Here is a 20,348-nt window from a genome sequence, read left to right on the forward strand (position 1 = left end):
ATATAACAGCACTTATGGATAACTATCCATAAAAGTATAGGAATAGATCATGCAACAAATCCAAAAGATGTATTATTTTTATAGAATATTCTTGTTTTAATATCTGAAGACAATTTAAACAGTTTAAAGACAAACTAATAAAGAAACCCATTGTCCTTAGTTAAATATGTCACATTATAGAAACAAGTAGACAGAAAACCTTTTTTTTTTTTTTTTTAAATACATTCATTCCGCTCTGGTACTAGTGGTCAAACTGGATTGGTATCAAAATAATATTTCACTACTTCATATGAAAATGAGTTCAATCTCATTCCAGCCATTCGGGAACTATGAATTGTCTTTGATAATCGCAACCTAGTCTGGAAAATAATGAACTGCCATTAATAGTTGTACAGGAATAGATGTTTCATGTGAGGGTTCTCTTTGTGCACTGTACCATATATCATAAATCCATTTAGTCAAAACACAAGCAGCTTCATTAGACCCAGATATATTATCTAAAAATAGAAAGTCAGCACAGACTGTACAAACTGAATTAATGCATTTATAATCCTTATACAAATCAGGTTTCTTGATTAAACTTAGGGAAAAGTGTCTTCCATCCTCAGGCTTGGGAGTAACCCTGTTCTGATGTTTATTGCCTTTTGGTTTGTAAGGAGTGTTCGACAGGTGTCAGTGAGAACTCTCAGCATAAACCTTCTTCCTTTTCCTTTTGGGAATACTTCTACAGGGCTCATCAACAGAAGGCAACAAAACCCATGATTTCAGCACGTCGCCCCTTTATTAAATATGGAAGGCCATTGCAGTAAATGCCAATGATTTCACTAGGACCTTCGTGAGTTACTTCCCTTTCACTTCCCACGGAACATGACCTTGTTATCTAAAGCAGGAGTAGATATGGAAAGGAAAAGATGCAGATTCTCCTGCTCATAGATTTCAGTTTGGGTGTGTCAACCTTAAAGATAACAGACTGTTTAGCAAATTGTTTTGAGCGCCGGTTCTGCAAACAGTCTAAATGAAATTCACAGAATTGCGCTCTGCAGCTCCCGAAAGTAACGGCACATTTATTTGTGGCACAGATTTACAGTATCGGTTAATAGCATAAGAAATTAGCAATGTAAATAAGCAATGTAAGCACACCAAAGAGCAGATGAGATCAGTGTTATTCCTGATGATACAGAGATGGACAGCGTGCCCTGGCATTGACTACCAGTTCATTATTGATGGTGATTTTGTTTAATTGTTATACAGTAATCCATCGTGTATCCGCCCTAACCGTTTATCCACCATGATCAAGCTCTTCAGCAACGTTACAGCACTAATGCAAAATGGCTACAGGAAAGCAAAAGCGAGTTGTGCTTACAATTAAAAGTTTTTTTTTTTTTTTACCCTAACCCTATGTATTTGCTGCTGTATAAAATTACCTGACACTAATGTAAGTGTATATAGCACTGTGGCAGGGCAGGAGCCCTGCGCATGAAGAGGATTTTTTGTGTAAATGTATATTGTAAATAGTGTGTATTTATTGTAATTAATTAATTAAGTACCGGACGCTCCTGCCTGCTGTGTGTAATTACCAGGTGTGGAATCTAATCAGCAGGTAGGTGTGTTCCAGCAGGGGTCGGGTATAAAAACGTTACATTTATTCACCTCAGGGCTGCTGCAAAACCAAAGCCAACAAGGGTAAAGAAGCTGAAGTTCACTGATGTGCGAGTGTGAGTGAGTGAGAACCAGAACCAGGGTAGGATACCGAAGACTGAGTAAGCAAGTCAAAACCGCCGTCAGCCAGGCGAGTAGCCGGAGTTTGTTTATTATTGAACAGAGATTAGTTCAGAGATTGTAGATCCCACCAAAGTTTTCGTATTGTTCAGTGTGTTGAACATTGTTCGCCTGCGGGGCGTATCAACTTCAACCTCCGTCTCAATCTCCTGCCTGTCACTCAGCAGCGAATGCACGCACCCACACGGCAGACGGCTACTCTGTCACAAGCATTAATACCCTGTATCTTTCTAAACAAGAGATTTAGGGGATCTCCCTGTGTGAATATAGTAATTGTTACAGCTGTGTATAATGGTATAATTCTATTTAAAACAGGATTAATTTATCTGACTTTTTACATATCCCCCTTTCTCTGGTCCCACTGCCATCGGATACGCGACAGACTACTGTATTGTTTTCTCTTTAAACACACATTGATACACAGATCAAACTAAGTATGTCCTGCTTACATAAATAATTTTCAAAAAACGTGCAAGCTAAATCAAGTATATAATATTTTTTCTTTGTTCCGATTAGGTTTCTTATAGTTCTTGTAAAACACTTTTCCTAACTAACCTCTACTCTGGCTCATAAAAACCAAAGAACTTCAAAGGCCGCTGACAAATTACATTTTTTTCCCTTTTCTTCTTTTAAATAAATTTAAAAACAAGGCAAAATAGTGCAAGAGGTAATGGTATGATTTGATTCTCTAGCTAAATCCTAGACAATGAACACAGACTAATCTGGATAGTCTGTTTACCCCGAAATGGTTTACTGGCATTACCACAGTGTAACCAAAATGTGGAACCAACTGGAAGATTTTTTTTATTACTATTAATTTAATTCATTATTACTACGATTTCATAAGCAGCCTTTTTTCCCCCCCCCCAAAAGAACACCCTCCCTCCAAAACCCTAAAAGGATCTTTAAAAATGTTCACTGGCACAGGAAGGGCTAGGATCCTCAAGCGCCCATCTGTGTGTCAGGAATCTGGCGCAAAAGGTTTCCAACAGGGCAAATAAAAATTTAAAACAAAAAACCAGCGGAAGCGTCTCTTCTTAAAATTGTCTGTGCACGGCTTTATTTTCTGGATTTGATTTGCTTTTTTTTTTTTTTTCTAAATGCTTCAGCTTCCTCAGTCTATTTGAATTCAGATTGTTTACTCAAGCAAATTCAGGACCCATGTTTCGCTGAGCTATCACTCCCCTAACCCTCCCCCTTGTCAGATATGAGAGGCCTGGGAGTTCCTGGAATCACCGTCTGGCCTCAGCGATGCCGGTCGTCCCTCTGCAAGCTGCGAGAATTCACTGTCAGAGGATTCTGAGGGCTCGTTTGCCAAGTTCTCATATTCGCTGCTGTCCTCCTCATCTTCCTCCTCCTCCTCCTCTTCCCCCTTCGCTAGCTGCCCAACCACTCCACTGCCTGGTGTCCCTTGTGAGGAGTCGGTGCTGGAGCCATCTCCGTTTCCTGAATATTTGGCAGCTCCTAGACTCGGCTGGGCGTAGCTTGATGAGCCCACCGCCTGGGGCCGCGGCAGGTAGGCAGTGCTGGTCTCCTGACTGGCCGCTGTGCTGTCCAGGGGAATGACCTCGGAGTATGGAGGTGGTGTCTCTGAGGTATCTTGGTTCTCCAGGCTGTACTCTTCAGCTGCATTACCAGGACACACTACCTGAGAGTTATAAGCACGATATGTGTTCTTGTGTTCTTCCGGCACTTGTGAAAGTCCTGTGAAAAGAAATGCAAACAAGAAATGCTCATCACCGACTACTTTGGCATAAAATATAATTGTCTTGCAACAGTATGACTGGAATTGGACCAGAACCAAACAGGCATTCCAAGACCAACAATGGGCTTTTGGGAAAGTCCACTGCTAAGATAAGTTGTTACATGCCTGCCCTCTAGTTGCCATTCAGGGCAATAAAAAAAGAAAAACGAATATTTGAATGTTCTTTTTTTTTTTTGGCACTTGAGAACTGCAAATATTACAATATGTCTTCAACTTTGTGTAACTTTTTCCTAACTACCTTGGATAAAGTATCTCTCTTATTTAGGTTGGTGTCTGTTCTATTTTTCCTCTAGATCCTAGTCCAGAGTTCCACTAGTCCAAACTGCTTCTACAGATCAGAACACCAAATAACCAGTCTGATGATAATGCTTAGCTTTCCACTGTGGATACTTACTCCTTTCCTCCTCCTTTTCACTTTTCCTGAGAGCTATTTGCTTCTTAAGTTTCTTTACTTCTTCTTGAAAGGTTTCCTTCAGACGTTCACTATGTTCCACTTCTCCACAGACTGCCTGTAACACAAATAGGGTTTAAAATGTGTTAGTAGGGTTAAGGTCAATAACTGTACAGTATATTACATTCCGTTTATATAGCGACCTTACCTGGACTTTGTCTTGCAGTGCATTGTACACCTGAAAAATTGTTCTGATGTCCTTCATTACCCCGTCTTTGTCAAAGAATTCAGCCCTGCAAATCATGGATTTGTAAAGTTTATTTAAAAACACAACATGTTTTTAAAGTTAATCATTAAACAAATGTTTTCTTTAAATGTTATTTACATTTTAAAATCTTTTTATTTATTTATTTTTTTAATTTAGTCGTCGCCAATTATTTTACCCCGGTTTTCACCCCAATTTAGCATGCCCAATTATTATCTGTATCCTCGGCTCACCGCTCGCAACCACCCCGCTGACTCGGGAAAGGGAGGCTGGAACACGCGTCCTCCGAAACGTGCTCCTGCCAAGCCGTCATTTTTCGCACTGCAGATCCACAGCAATGCCACCAGACCTATAGTGCCGGAGGACAACACAGATCTGGCGGCTCCACTGCAGAACCACAGGCGCCCTATCGGCCACAGGGGTCGCTGATGCGCGGTGAGCCGTGGATTCCCCTGCCGACCTGAGCCCTCCCTACCCGGGCAGCGCTCAGCCAATTGTGCGCCGCCCCCCAGGAACTCCCGGTCACGGTCGGCTGTGACATAGCCTGGATTCGAACCTGCGATCTCCAGGCTATAGGGCAAATCCTGCACTCCGCGCAGAGCGCCTTTACTGGATGCGCCACTCGGGAGCCCTACATTTTTAAATCTTTAGCTATTACTTCAGGACAGACAAAGCAGGATAACAATCCGAGTACAGTATTTAATCAATTTACTATGAATGCTGTTGTTCTCTGGGTTATACAATGGAAATAACAGTAATACTGTAAATAGGTGTGTTACCAACTATAATAGAATAACATCTTGAACATACAATCATAGCCATTTAATAATACTTTATCAATGCATTTGAGAAAGGCATTAAAGATTATCAAACCAGTAACTGCCCATTGTCTTTCGTTTCCCCATTTCAGAAGGTCAGGTTTCAATTCAACACTGTTGGTTCCATAGTTTCAATATTAAAATTGCATCTTAATTTGTACTTGATATTGGTACTATATTGTAACAGTATAGTTTTCTACAGTGGTGTGATTCATTACCCTATAATGTTGCTGATCGTTCTTCATCCCTTCTTTCCAGTCTACATGCAGAATAGCACTGGCTCCCTTGGAGCAGTGTTGAAATGAAAGTAAAGTTCATTTGAATTTTGACTCACCCTTGTTCCTTTATCACCTTGGCGTAGTTCCAAGATGTATTTGGTACAGATGAAACCTTATACTCCTGCTGGCTTGTATTGCCTAGATTTGGGATGGTAAGCGAGACCCTCTGATTGTACCTAGAGAAGAAAACAGAGTTACAGGGAAACACAGGTCACAGACACAATGTATACCCATTCTATTGTGACTCTGTTGTTTACATTATACATTACATAAGCGTACAACCCCGTAGTGACTTTTCACCCTCAAGGAACGCCAGGCAGCTGGTTTCCAAGCAAGGCTAGAATACCAAACACCAACACAAACACAAACGGAAAATGGTTGATGCTGATTGAGCCTTTAATCTTCATAGGCAGGGCTCCAAGAAATAAAACACTACACTTTACTGAGTAACAGGTCATCTGCAAGTCAAAGGTGAGGACTGCACTCACCATGAGCTCTATCATAACAATAATAATGTTACCGGCAATAGCATTGTGAGATACAGAAAATCACGACACCTTGACAACACAATACATTCTCGCATAAAAGCTTTTTAGTGTGGTATTTGAATTGAAAACTCTTCTAGAAAGGGACATCATGTGGCAGTGTTAGAGTTAGGGTTAAAGTGTTAAAGAACACCCTGCAAAGTGTACAGGATTGTAGTGTGCCAGATCATGCTTCCTCCTGCAACACTGGTGTTTTTCTGTTTCCACACGTCACCCATTTTTTCATTAAGTACAGTTTTACTCAGGTATAAGGAAAGGTTTAACTCAAAAGGTAACCTTTTGAAAAACAGAAAAGTACAAGCATCATATTGCATTAGGCAATATAGCTCAAGTAAAACCCAACCCCAAACATCGCTCGATAAGTGCGCTTGACTGTCACGTCAAAATAGGAGCACCACTGTAAAGTCACTTACTTTCTGTTTGGCCTGAACAGCACATACTCTAATGCATGTGTGGAGTTATTTGCAGTGGAGATGAAGCTGAAGAGAAGGAAGACGAGGTCAGGCACTCCAAGAATGTGGGTCAGCTGTTTGTGAATAATCTGCTCCCTGAAAGACATCTGCTGTTGTGTGTTTCTGCGAAACTTATACCAGCCAATAACATTCTGTAGGGATACAAACACAGAGGCAATGTCACCATTACAATATAACACAAGCTAAAACCAGTCAACATACAGAATGTGCTTTTGATGTATGGTATCTACGTAAACTATATATTTTGGTGTTTTTTTTGTGTCAGTAAATACAAAACATGACATGTAAACAACCTGGATTACAAATAAGGTCTGCCTTTTTAAGAAGCGATTACAGCACAAAATGTAGTAGACAGTATCCTCAAGAAACTGGCAGTATATATAAATCCTACAAAGGCTGCCAGCTGAGGAAGTTAAGACCTAAAAATCATTTCAATATCCTAAGCTGGAACAAACTTAGTACAAATCATAAGGTCAACAACCTTAGCTACAATGTTCTTAAAAGTTGTCTTACTTTTCTTCTTTCTTTGAGAATTCTTTTGAGATTTTCCTCATTGATTTTACCTGCGTAGTCATAAAAGCTGACAACAAAGAAATCAAAGCAGTTTTATTAGTCTACTTCTTTAGATGCTGATAATTACTACTAGACACAGACCACAAATATAGTGACAAAGAGGTAAACACAGGTAGCTACATGTAGCTGTATAATCAAGGGATTATATAGAAATATTAATCACAGGTTGCTAATTTACATAGCTAGCTTGTATTGCTAGTCAAGGTCAGAACCTTTCCAGTTACAGAAAGCCATTTACCTACCTAAAAAGTTGTGAGCACGGCTCATGGTTATGGATTTCTGTAAAAGATTAAATGAAATAAAATGAGTGGCACAACAAAAAGTAATTTGTTTTTCAACCAAACATATGCAAACCTAATGATGTATAATGCTTTCATAGAGCAATTATTTAAAACCTAGTTACAATGATCTTTCTCATCAACAACAGATTATTGTATTTTTTTTTTTTTAAACTGAATTAATCTGGATTGCTCTAGGAAATGTAATTAACTGTTATCTGGATAACAGGCAATCACAAGGGGTTGCTTTACTTGGCTTTGGAAAGGGCAAATACCCCCTTGTGCAAGACGAGAACTCTAGATACCTAGCATTGGTTTGGCCATAGTCCGGTGGTCTGTAAAAGCAACTAACAGGCATAGACTGTGAGTGAGGGTGTCAGTAGTCCATCCTTGTACTTCTCATAGCAGGCAGACAGAAAACTATCATTACCCAAGTGGTTATCTAACATGACCAATAATGACCACAGCAGAAACTGCATTAAAAAAAGGACACAGAACACCTAGCTAAAAAAGATAATACAGCAATACATTATTATCTTGAAAACATGGGTATGCTAACCACACCGAAATTTTGTTCAATCTCTTCAATTAAATAGGTTAAGTTACTCTAGGTAAAATACACAACTTAAGACAGAACTTTTTGTAATGTCTTCCTCTAAAAAAAAACAAAAAAAAAAAACAAAAAAAAAAAAAAACAGCAGCACTGTTTCTACTCAGTCATAATGTTCCTCAGACCCTGGATAACTGAATCATGGCAGGGCAGAGACCAGTCAGCGGAAGTTGTAGAACCCGATAGAAAAGCATTAGGAAAAACAGTCTGTAATGTACAAAAGGTCTGAAATGACTGCAGTTCGGACCAGAGCCAGGATTTAAATTGGTCATTAATGGCTTAACTAAGAGCATTAGTATTGAACTTGCTTTGATGGTCTGAAGAAATGTAATAAGCAGCCTGCCACTTCAGACTTAAACATGAATTATCTAAGGTTTAAAACTGCATTTTCCTACCCTTTTACAGCTTCAATACCAGTTTCACAACTTCCCTTATTGTGCAGTGGAACTTTTTTGTAAAGATACAGCACTATCTGCTCTGCTACCCTGCTTTAATTAAACTGACAGATGAATGAGACTTCCTTTGAAAAGGGAAATATAAAGTTAAACTTAATAAGTGAAAAGCGTACCAAAGATATTTAAGGGTAGGGAAATTAATTTTGAAACCTTAGTTATTAAGGTCATCCATAATACAGTAATGACATGGTTTTCCTTAAAGGTACAGTGCTTTAAGTGTCACAGCAGTACACAAAGAAACAGGATATAAACATTGCTAAGAAAATTGCAAATGTATTAAAGACAACTTACATTTACATCATTTATATGCACAATCTAATCTGATTCAAGCTACCTGTTTGAGCAATCGATTCTGCACATAATCCGGTTTGGCGCTGGAATCGGTGGTTTTGAAGGATTGGCTCCTCCAAACTTGTTTAGAGTTTTGCAAACTCTACATTTATTATCAGATTCAAAACAATTCATTAAAAAAGGATTGATTCCTTGTGCATGTAAATCTAGCAATATATATTATGTAACTTATGTTTATATTTTTGAGGACACTAATATCTCAGAGGTTAGTCTTTCATACAGAACACAGGAAAAAATGCTCTTTAATAAAAAATGTAGTTTCCCCCTTTTTTCTCTACGATGAACCGATAGCTGCACCGACTGCTGACCATGAAAATCAATGGAAATGTATTAATAATTAATACGCTGCAAGGGCATTTTCAAAGACCTTTTATTTACATACTGGTTCCTGAAACTGAATATGGAGAGAAACTGTAGAAAGAGGAAGTGAGTATACATAGGTTCATTGCTACTTTGCTTCTTTGTTTGCAGTCAATTTTAAACCTGCCTCTGATAATCCCACTTCTGAGAATACTACTTATTATTATTCTGTGCACTGCAAGCTACAATATTCAGGGTAGTAATCAACGCCGCTTTGAAATGCTGCTGTTGGGAAAACACTCTGTTTTGAAAGTGACATTAGTCAAGATGTTTTTGTGTCCCTGTGAAAAATGCTGTTTATGACAAACAGTTAGTGTAATTACACATGTATGTTTCTAGTGCTTTCTTAGATTTCTAGTGATAGAATCCATTCTCCTGTAATAGTCAATGCAAATTTAGGTGACATTTTATGCAACATGTTGGCCAGCAATGGAATTGCTGCCATGGAAGGCGAGACAGAGGCTGTATCTGATTTGGAACAGATGTGGGTTTATAAAGCATCTTCAAATAATCACCATATATCAGTTTAAAATGAAACATTAAACACGATATTGGGCAATGAAGTGGAGGTAAAAATGTTTTACAGTGTTGGGATTTACCTAGAACGCCACATAAATTCTCCTTTTTTAAACTCACAGTTCAAGACAGACAAGCCCAAGCTCAGTGCTCCCAAAATGCTAGGCTAGGGGTGATAATAGATGACGTTTGTACCCCCCCCCCCCCCCCAATAGAGTTAAGCCTGCACACTTCTGGCTCACAGTGAAGTTTGACAGTCTTGATAACAAACACAAGGTCAACATTAAGTCTCACCTAAAACTTGAAGAAACTCTGTGCTGCTAATTTGTGAATCACTGATGCTGAAAGTCTCCTCTTGCCTTACTTCTCCCAAGAGAAAGCCTTCCTATAAAAATACAAACAAATCAGAATTGGAGTACATGCTGTAGTACAGTCTACATTACTGTTTAAATTAACTATTTTCTAATAATGTGCCACTCTACATTAACAACATTTTAAATACAGTAACAAGTAACAAGAATGAACCCAACAAATGTAAAACTTGCGAAAATGTACTTTAACATAAGCCAATATAATGTACATCTCTTAAAAAGGCACTGGACCTACACTTGGAACTTTTAAAAACATATGAATCTCTTTTTGCACACATCCCGTTACTTTTTTTACAGCCTCAGAAGTGAACAACTGCATATTTTATTAATTACATGGAGACACACCCAGTAACCAAACGTACCTCCCTTCTTACACTCTCTCTTGGCTTGGGTAATCAAATCATTTTTTGCTGACACAAACCTTGAATATTAAAACTGAAAAGCCTTCTTTAATATGTTTCAGCATGGCTTATTTATTACAATTTGTACATTTCCCAAATCTATAAGACATCTGTTAAAAATAATGTAGCAAAAGACTGTGTTTAAGCCTATACCTAATCAATATTGAACCATGCTTGAGTTTTAAAGACAGTTCAGAAATGTGACATTGGAGTGCACGGTTTTGTGCTTGAATCCCTGTGTCAGGCACCAAGATTTCAAGAGACTGGTAGTGACAAAGGAGACATTTCATTTCTTTAGAACATTAGCAAGTAATTTGGACTGATAAATAAAGATGACAGAGCTATGAGAAAGTACAAAGGCAACACTTCTGAGTAATAAATCAACGTTAATTGTATTCCACAACTAAAGAAATGACTTGGAGGAAGGAGTTCTGAGTAGTTTGCCATTTTAAAATTATTTTTGTCCTCTCTGAAGATGTATTGTTACCTTTCCACTTTCTTCAAAATACAGACAGTATGTGAAACTGATTCTATATTGATGATTCTATATATATAAATGGTACAATACTATATATTATTGTACCATTTACTTTTGACATAACACAAAACACGGGTAGGAGCACAGAAAAAAAAAACTTACTCAAAAACAATACCATGCAAAAAATTCAATTTAATCTGTCTCCCATAACATTTTGGAAAGACTTTGCGTACACTGTATAATCCACATCCATGTAAATTCAATCGGCAAAATAAAAAGCATCACGGTAAATACTGCAAAGGACCTCAAACTATTTTATTATTAAAAGATGTATTCTTAAAAACAAAAGGTGAACAAAGGAGACGTGATTTATAATTATCAATTTGTTTTCAAACTGTTAGCACTGATACGAGTAAACCGGTTTCATAGAATAATTTACACTATACATTAATTATGACACCAGTTCTGTGTTGCTGCTCGTCAAACATCAGCTTCACAAACTACTTATAAACCGACACAAAATATCTGTCAGTCCAAACGTAATACGAATAAAGTCCCCAAATAACAACCCAATATCTCTAGCTTTGAGACCAAGAAGCTCTACCGAGACACTAGCGGTGCCAGTAGCACTAGCTGCATCAAATTCAGGAAGATGTCACTGTCTGAGAAGAAACTTGGACCGGAGCTCCCCAAACAGCAGCATATTAAAACAAGCACAACACCAGGATTGCCACGGCTCAATCAATTAGCGTCTCTACTGTCTACGACAAGTGTCTGAATACATACGTGGTCGGAGTTGCTGTTGGCACTGTGATAACACAGAGAACTGAACGTATAGCCCGAAATAGAAGCCGCCATGATGGAAATACCCCCACCTATCCCACAACCCAGTGCGGTCACAGAGACCTCATCTTCCTCGCGGAGACACAAACATCCGGGAGCGCAGCTAAAGGTGTCGGGAATTGTAGTTTTGACGTCAATAAGTGACCCACTGACAAAAAAAGTTGCCTGGGAGAAATTGTTTGAGGGATACTTTTAGCTTCTGTTGTAACTCGACAAAGTAATGGAAATGCACAATGGGAAAGAACAAGGTAAAGGTGACTCCGTTCCTAGCTTCATGGAATGCCAGTAGAATGAGCAGAAAGGTTCCTCCCCTTTTTGCATATATCACCTGGGATACAGGTTAGCATCTGCAAAGGAATGTGAAGTGTCCAGTGTTACTGTGTACTGTTCTTTAAATCATGCTTTTATAGTGGGGAGGAACCTATTAATGTCTACACTTGGTTGCTCCCACATTTGTTGAATAAGGCTGCATGTATTGAAACTGCCTTCCCCATAGCCGAGCATCTACAGTGTACACTATTTGAATTTCAGTAACACGTGATTATGCCCCTTAAATAGCAATGGATGTGTGCTTCTGACATTAATATTATGAGGTATGCTGTGTTTAAAATACACTACATCCCAATCAGTCTCAAAAACGTCTTTCTTCTGATCTCTTTAGATTAGCAGAAGTACTTCCTGTGTCGACATTAAACTCTTCCTCTGGCACGATGGATGCTGCCGGTAGCACACGTGGCTCGGTGAACTCAGAGCAAAACAGAGAGGAATGTGAATTTGTTCCATCAAAGTTGGGAACGAAAGAATAGTAAGTACGGTCTGGGTTATACATCACAGGTGTTACGCGCTAATTAAGAATCTGATTCCTGCGGCTGGACAATTTCCAGAATGACAGAATCGCAAAACGCGCACGCGATTCTAACACGTAGTAAAACAGCAGATTTTCAATAGCAAAGCACACATGGCATTGAATTAGTTGTCAGAGCAATTTGTATTGCACGTATTGTATTGTAAACTAAAGCGTCTGTTCGGATTCTGTTATATGTCACCAAAACCAAAACCAATTAGGCTCTGTAAATGTTTGCATTTCAGAATTGTTTAGTAAGTTCCTCACATTCTCATAGTTTTGTAAATTCCTCAAATTGTGTATAAATGTGTATCTCCCTAAGACCAAAAAGATAATTCATTTAACGTTTCGATCCATTTTGGAATACTGTTTCGTGCTATTTGTTTATCATCTATGACTATATATATATATATATATATATATTTAAATTGATAGTGCCATGCATATGATGTTTTCGATACTCAATGCATTGTACAAAAGTGTCCCTTAGTTGTGCTCGGCATTTTCTTGTCCACACTCGCAAGAGTTTAGCATAAATATTAATGTCTTGCTGTTTTTGGCAAGCATTTTAGATAGAATGGATTCTGCTTACTGTCGGGGTCAATCAATTAGCTCATGAATTACAATGTTTGTATTCCGCCGTTAAGACGGGTTCCTGGAATTTGCACACGAATTGGGTTTGATAAACACCAGCTTGCCCATTTCAGCAGCGTTGAAAAAGAATGGAAAGAAAAATCAATGTCTGCAGTACAAGATTGTATTGATTGAAATTGGACTGGGAACGCTGCTTGTGTTTTTAATACATTGTAATTGGAGCGGTGACGGCATCTGAAGATAGGCATGTATGTCATTGTGTTTTGGATGATGAATGTTGCCTAATTTTATATATATATATGTTTTTGTTTGTTTGCAGTTGGGATGAAGCCTACACAAGAGAACTGCAGACTTTCAAAGAAATTGGTGATGTTGGGGAGATCTGGTAATTACTATTTTAATATGTGATGGATGATGTTGCTTAACAGAAAGTGACAAATTGGCAGTAATTATCTTTTCACTGAATCCACAATGGATTCAGCTTTCCTCCTTGCATATGTCACCTGATTTACTTTTTTTTTTTTTAAATCCTGCACCCTAAATGTGTTGGTGACTTTGACATTGTCCTCCAACCTAATGTAGCTGGACCATTGGCATGGGGTTGAACCACAGCACATCTGTAGATTATGTCCCAGGAAGCAACAGCAACCTGCCAGACTTCAAATGTCTTCATATACCAAATTGAAGTATTCCACAATACTTAATGCAAGAACCAGAAACACAAAAAGGGGCTCCATTGATATGGGTGCTAGTGACACATTTATTTTACAGGTTTGGCGAGGAAAGTATGGCTCGGGTTGTTCAGTGGCTAGAGAAGGAAAATATTCCACAAGATGCTTCTGTGCTTGATATTGGAACAGGGAATGGGATGTTTCTAGTGGAACTGGTAAATATATTTATAAATAATAATAATGATGTTACCTTAGACATTTCTCTATATTAATACTACCAGTACTAATCTATTTCAAAATATTCTTTTGTTTCATTTTTCATACAATGACTGTCTTAATAAGGATTTTAAAATGTAACCTAGTACAACATTGTGTCTATGCCCAGATTTAAAAAAAAAAAAAAAACCAGTGTTGGTGGGCACTTAAGTGTGCTGAAGTTAATGGCTGCTCATACTGAAAGCACTCTTAAGAGAGCACAAACACTCAAGGGTTTTTTTTTTCTGATTATGTCCATTATTGTCTGATTGTCGTTTAGTTCAACCTGATTACACTGTAGTAGCAGCAGCCACTCTAAAATGAGTAACACAATTGAATTATGCTGTGTTTCATTAGTTTATCAAATTGAGAGGCTTGTATCCAATTTGTCTTTTTTTTTATTCTTTAAGGCAAAATGTGGGTTTACCAATCTGACTGGAATCGATTACTCCCCTGCTTCTGTTGAGCTGGCAAAAAATATCATGGCAAAGGAGGAACTGACAAACATCAGGATCATGGTAACATTGGCATATGATGTATTGGATATTGATATTTAATGCATTTAAAATTGTGTTATTTATATTTCCCAAAATTAGTTGTGTTTTACTGTCTTAATTGCAAAACAATAACTACTTTTAACAAGCATGTTAATGATATTCACGCCTGCTGTGAAAATTAGAGCCGTCATAACGTCAAATCACTATGACCTGCATCCACGGTATGCACGTGTAAAAGTACGTATTTTACATAAAGAACGATGTCTTTATATACCACCAGGTTATGGTGCACCTAAAAAACTTGAACTAATGAAGCTTGAGCAAGTTTCATGCAAACAGCTTTTTTATATATAAATATACCAGATACCATTTATTTAAAATGAAAATACATGTTTCCGATAACATCTGCTTCTTTCAAAACTGCACAAGCAAGACGTAAATAATTATTTATTTAGCTACAGCAACTTTGAATTGAGATTTCACAAGAAGTGAAAGTGTTTAGATCCTACTTACTAACTTTTTTTTAAAATTATTATTATTGAAAATAAGTCGGAGGTATTTAGGATTGTGGGCCAAAGCTTTGTTTTCTTTACTTTCAGCCTGTTTGCTTTTTTTCATTTCCTCTATCCTTCCAACCCAGACTACAGAACGGATCCTTCAGAAGCTGCTCTAGACTGTGCTTTTAGTGTTGAAAGACACTGTTCAGATTTGACCGCTAATATTGGGTTTGAAAAGAGTCCTTAATTTAAAGGATACATTGGCTTGTTTTCTCTTTAGAAGACTAGGAAGCAAATGGCAGGGTGCCAGATGTACTTGTGGTTATCATTGCAAAATAGTTTTCCCACCTTGTGCACAAATTAATACCTCTCTGTGTATTTAAAAATTAAATACATATGTAAATAAATCATTTAATTCCATGATCTAGTGCAATATGCTAGTATTTTCTGTGGGTTCAAAACAGGATTAATTATGTTGCTTTAGAGTAAATATTGACCGTGGTCAAGCTGAAGTCTTGTGCAGGTCAGGCTTGTGGCAGACTGACCGCATCCTGCCCCGGACCTTCTCTGCGGCACAAGAGGGTCTTCAGTGTCGACAGCTGTAAATCCACCACACTCGCTATGCTCCAAATTCATCCTAAATTAAACCAGTGCACTCTCATCCGTTCAATTCACTGAGCCGAGGTGGCGATTCATTACAGTGTGTGTGTTTAAAAAGTCAGTGACTGAGTAACACCTTTCAAAGCTACACTGCTGCGAGATAAAGCCCTCTTTCATTTGCTGTTTACTTGGCAGACAAATTAGTGAGAGATTCGGAAGGTAGAGGGGGGCAGGGGGGCAGGGGGATGTTTACAGTAATACTCCTTCTGTTGGCTCCCGAAATGTGAGGAAGTGGACAAGGGCTAAGATGTGCCAGCTGGACAAAAGATCTCCGACATAAAACTTAACCTGTGTTCAGTCCAATTGTAAACCCCCCTGTCTCTTGTTTGCATCGTAACCGAATATTTTACAACTTATTTTGTTAATTCAAGTATAATATCTATAAATATATTCTTCTGAAAAAAATGCAGTTTATTACAAATAATTTCTCATAGTTGCCTATGCTGTTTCTGGTTAATTCATGCTTTGCCACTTAAACATGCTGTGTGAACCAGGAAGAAGACCTTCTCAGCCCCTCTCCTGAGCTGTCAGGGTTTGACGTGTGCATCGATAAAGGGACGTTTGATGCGATCAGTCTGAACCCAGAGAACGCGGCAGAGAACAGAGAGCAGTATGCTCGGGCTGTGCGCTCGGTGCTCAAAGACGACGGGCTCTTCATTATCACATCGTGTAACTGGACCAAAGACCAGCTTCTTAGCATTCTCTGCAAAGGTGCGTTACCATTTTATTCTCCTGACAATCTGGTCATGTTTCGTAACTCAGCAGCGGCTGGTTAGGCATTGGCTGCGAGGAAGCAATAGCAGTCCCACTTGTGGAGACATTATTATTATTATTGTTGTTGTTATTATTATTGTTATACTGTTTTTCTTTATCCATGGTGGGGAGTGAGGAGACGCTTGTTTGTAAGTGTGCAGGACCTGGTTGTTTGTGTTTCACTCATCCTGTAAAGTTCTTGCTGTACCCCAGTTTGCAGTTTTGTCTTTCCGCTTGTATGTATCTGATAATTCAGCTGCTTCCTGGTAGCTCACTCAATGTATTTCACTTCGTGTCTTTTCAGGATTTGAGATTCAGCAGGAGCTGCCAACGCCTAGCTTCCAGTTTGGAGGGAGAACTGGGAATAGTGTGACAGCGCTGGTTTTAAAGAGGAAGAACTAAACACTTAAACTTAAATACAGGATTGAACCACAAATAGCCTTTCTGGGAAGGAGTCTGCCTTGTTGCCAATTAAACTTTTGAAAGGGTGTGTAAAAAGGTCCCAGGAATCTACAGCAACATTTTCTACAAAGGACTCGGATTACATTGATTTTCGTTACTTTTACATGACAGAATTTATACAGAACTTTAAGTTTATGCAACATTAGGGAAATCATTTCAAGGTGCATTTTTATATTAAAATTTGCATAAAAATATGGAGACATTTTCACAGCCATTACCCTGACTGTCCAGCAGGGCAGCTAACTTGACCTGTCTATCAGCATTGGTTTCGTCTGCCATAAATGCTGAGCCTGCAACCAACTGTAAAGGTTTACATCAGGAATTTGCATTCATTTCCCCAGCTGATCTTGCTCAGTTTTTATTATAAGCATCCTCCAAAGATATTTCTGCCAGCATTATTGTTAGTAAAGCTGCTTCTGTCAGCTTGAGAACATAAATGTTACAAATGTGTGTCTTTTACAGTTAAAGTTGTGTCTTTGAAACTGTGAGAAGGTTGAACCATTTGAGATCAGAAACAGAACAGCAGGTGGGGGTGTTCTCTAAAGTGTTAGATACTTTACAGCACCTGATCTCTCAGACATGCACCAAAGCATGACACATTTTGTTTTATTCTATTCCCATGTATAGAGCTCCAGTTGTGATTATAGCGGGTAAGAATGTCTTTGGTAAGAATGTTCTTTTAATTGCTGGAACGTGGGGATGCATACTGTATGTCACACTTATGTTTTTATGTACGTATGGATGCCGATAGTTCAAATTTAAAATTGCCAGCAGTGGTGGCGGATATACAGGTGTATGCGACTGCTTCATATGAATTTAATGACACTGTAAACAAAGTACCTGAAATGATCACCAAAGTACCTGAAATGATCCTGGTAGGGCTACCAGCAAGGCAATGAGAGTATTTTATTGTCATGTTCTGCCTGAGATAACAAGAGCCAATTTTAACACTTAACACGGTACCTTTTCCTTTCAATATGTCTCATTGTAAATCTAATGGGGATAATATTTAGAAAATAAACAAACATGTTTAAAAGCCACCTTTAATATGAACACTGATGCTTTTTTTATCAACTTTTTTCATGGCTATGAAAATGTTCCTGCCTCAATATATTTTACTCTTTGTACTTCCCTTTTTTATTACAAAATTGCTGGTTAAGCATTATTGTAGGAGGCTGCTGCTAGAAGCAATGCTTTGGAACTTCATGTTTTTCAGTAACATACAACAACATAACTGCTGTAGGGCTCCTTATTTTGTACCTACGGTATTTGTAGTTTGTGTCTAATACAGCACTTTGGTTGCCTTTTTAATGTGTATCGCTTTTCATTAGTGCTGGGACGAACATGGGATTTTCATGTTCGGATATTCGCTCATAATGTAAATATTTGTTCGGATATTCGTTCGTTTTTCAAAAAGTATTAAAAGCCATTATATTGCTCTGAACGCAGGTGGAGACTGCATAGCGGCAGGGGGCGTGGCCATGCGCCATATCACACAGACCTCTTTTTCATTTGCCATTTTTTTAAAACTGTCGTGCGGATTCTGGTGAGACGTGAAATAAGTGCAAGGTATTTTTGTCATTTGGATTCTGATTTCTCCCAGCACTACTTTTCATAGAAACCCCTTCAAATGAGAACATGTTGACTCTTACTGTATTCTTCCCTGTTTTGTAATGCCGGTAGCGGAATAACAAAATGTAAAACTTTACTTTGTAATCTGACACACAAATGGAGCTCTCGTATGGCTGGAATAGCTGCCATAAGAGAGCTCCATACACGGGTGCAATCGATCAATGTCGGTTCCATCTCTATAAAGATTGAAGAACAGTAAGCTCAGATGCAGTGTCAACTTTAAAAGGCCAAGTTATTCATAGGTCGTTGTGTACAGTGTTCTACAGTTGCTTCTGCAGTTAAATCCTTTTTAAACTCTGTGTGCAGTATCATAGGGCACAAGGATTTTTCCATGCCAATTTTAAATGATTTTTTTTATAATAAAAACTTAACATCTGTGTGTACAGTAAGGCCTTTTCTTGTTCATACATTTTATTAATAATTAAAGCACTTCAGGCATAATGGTATCTTGGCAAATCCTAGCATTGCCCTGTGTTCCGTGATACCAGACATTCCTTGCATTAGCTAGCATTATGCTTTGTGTACAAAAATAAATATTGCTGTCAAATGTACTTAGAACTGGTGCAATAAATGCCAATTTTCAGCTTGACGGTGAATGACCCAAATGTGTTTTAAGGTCCCACTTTATAATTGTCATAGTACCTGCTGTTATATTTCCTGGGCAGAAGGTAAGCTCTCAATCCACTGAGCTACACATTTCCTTGGAATTGTTAACCGATTGTCCAATTTAAATAGGGGCATCACGTTCCTTTACATTAAAAACCCTACCACATCCTTGTGCACGCTCTGATGTTAATGACACAGTTCTTGGAAAGTGTTACAGGTTTGCCTGGGCACATTGATTGGCAGTTGTCCAGATACTACAGTCATAATCCTTCAAAAGGGTATTTGTTTGAGAAGTTGCTAAGGAACTTTTAACAAATATGGTTAGGGAGGAGAGAAAATCTGCCAAAACCTTCTAGAATGGTTGTTGGGTCGATTTTCAGAAAGCACTCCTTAAAGTCTTGGCAAGGTATCTGTTCGTCTAAGAACACTCACCCACAAGATGCAGAATAAACGGCTGAGCCAACCTTTTCAGGGCCTGGTTGTAACAGTGGGTCAAATGAATCCCAAGCTTGATCAAGCAAACTAATTAGAAATGTGCATGATTACCTGCATGTACAAATGTGTGTGGCATGTAAAAATGGACTAGAAAGAGCAACTGATTAAGATCTAGTGCCCCATAAGGTACAGAATTTTACATATTTTAGAAGGGTGATTATTATTAGCTTATTTGATCATTCCTAGATGTGTTTACTGCAGAATGTAATCAAATTGCAATTTAGTGGGGAAGGTGTTCAATTTTAAAATTTCTTGTTTTCTGATATACAAACAAGTTTAAATATTTGATTTGAAACCTACTGCTGCAAGTTGGGACAGGCGTACACTATTTAGATCACAGAGTGTCGATTTAAAGGGTAAGACGTTGGTATGTACATCTCTGCTCTTTAAAATTGTGCCAAGGGATCCATAAAGAACAAAACTCCAGATAGTTACAATGCCTCCCTGTGAATGTTGGGGGCAATTGAGTGAAGCATATTGTGAAATGTCATCTGATGCCTTCATTGTACCAATAACAAACTTGTGTGCTTCACAAGGGCCCATGTGGTTGGGCAGGACATATGCAGTGTGGATCTGTGCGAGTATATGGTATTTAATGGCAACATGAGCTGTTTGTAAAGCGTTCAGTGTTATAAAGACAGTACCTCAAGTTGAAATGCAATGCAGCAAATATTTATGTTTTTTTTTTATTATTATTTTGTATCCAGGGAAACTGCATGAAGTATCTTCTTGTGGTGATTTAACATGTTTAGTGAATAGTTGTGTAGATTTAAAAACCGTCCAGTGCAGCATGAATGTGGAAAGCAATGACTCTCACAGTACCTGTTTAAAG

General features: G+C 38.3%; 2 protein-coding genes across 3 annotated transcripts; one reads left to right on the forward strand and one right to left on the reverse strand.

The window, feature by feature from the left end:
- Positions 1 to 70: 70 nt before the first annotated feature.
- LOC117414690 (BRISC complex subunit abraxas 2-like) lies at positions 71 to 11,725 on the reverse strand. Its single transcript, XM_034024456.3, has 9 exons — positions 11,494 to 11,725; positions 9,752 to 9,842; positions 7,130 to 7,166; positions 6,828 to 6,894; positions 6,255 to 6,445; positions 5,353 to 5,472; positions 4,144 to 4,228; positions 3,939 to 4,053; positions 71 to 3,483 (listed from the first exon to the last, which is right to left on the reverse strand). Exons 1-9 carry the CDS (start codon positions 11,563 to 11,565, stop codon positions 2,981 to 2,983), a joined length of 1,281 nt encoding a protein of 426 aa, XP_033880347.3. The 5' UTR covers positions 11,566 to 11,725; the 3' UTR covers positions 71 to 2,980.
- eef1akmt2 (EEF1A lysine methyltransferase 2) lies at positions 11,692 to 17,823 on the forward strand. Of its 2 annotated transcripts, XM_034025089.3 has the most exons (7): positions 11,692 to 11,798; positions 12,212 to 12,355; positions 13,308 to 13,373; positions 13,760 to 13,874; positions 14,325 to 14,432; positions 16,063 to 16,279; positions 16,626 to 17,823. In XM_034025089.3, exons 2-7 carry the CDS (start codon positions 12,261 to 12,263, stop codon positions 16,721 to 16,723), a joined length of 699 nt encoding a protein of 232 aa, XP_033880980.1. In that variant the 5' UTR covers positions 11,692 to 11,798; positions 12,212 to 12,260; the 3' UTR covers positions 16,724 to 17,823. The 2 variants fall into 2 exon arrangements, with proteins under 2 accessions (XP_033880980.1, XP_058882206.1); XM_059026223.1 differs by lacking the exons at positions 11,692 to 11,798; positions 12,212 to 12,355 and adding an exon at positions 12,575 to 12,648.
- Positions 17,824 to 20,348: the final 2,525 nt, after the last annotated feature.

This window comes from Acipenser ruthenus, chromosome 7, assembly GCF_902713425.1.
Source record: "Acipenser ruthenus chromosome 7, fAciRut3.2 maternal haplotype, whole genome shotgun sequence".
Classification (NCBI taxonomy): domain Eukaryota; kingdom Metazoa; phylum Chordata; class Actinopteri; order Acipenseriformes; family Acipenseridae; genus Acipenser; species Acipenser ruthenus.

What these genes read in the sequence shown, in the direction of transcription:
- LOC117414690 (XM_034024456.3), bottom strand. Translation starts at nt 11,565, where the DNA reads ATGGCGGCTTCTATTTCGGGCTATACGTTCAGTTCTCTGTGTTATCAC. An exon ending in AGAGTTTCTTCAAGTTTTAG is followed by an intron (nt 7,167 to 9,751) that starts GTGAGACTTAAT and finishes AATCTTTTACAG; the next exon opens with AAATCCATAACCATGAGCCG. An exon ending in CCGTGCTCACAACTTTTTAG is followed by an intron (nt 6,895 to 7,129) that starts GTAGGTAAATGG and finishes CTTTGTTGTCAG; the next exon opens with CTTTTATGACTACGCAGGTA.
- eef1akmt2 (XM_034025089.3), top strand. Translation starts at nt 12,261, where the DNA reads ATGGATGCTGCCGGTAGCACACGTGGCTCGGTGAACTCAGAGCAAAAC. An exon ending in AAGTTGGGAACGAAAGAATA is followed by an intron (nt 12,356 to 13,307) that starts GTAAGTACGGTC and finishes GTTTGTTTGCAG; the next exon opens with TTGGGATGAAGCCTACACAA. An exon ending in TGACAAACATCAGGATCATG is followed by an intron (nt 14,433 to 16,062) that starts GTAACATTGGCA and finishes TGTGTGAACCAG; the next exon opens with GAAGAAGACCTTCTCAGCCC.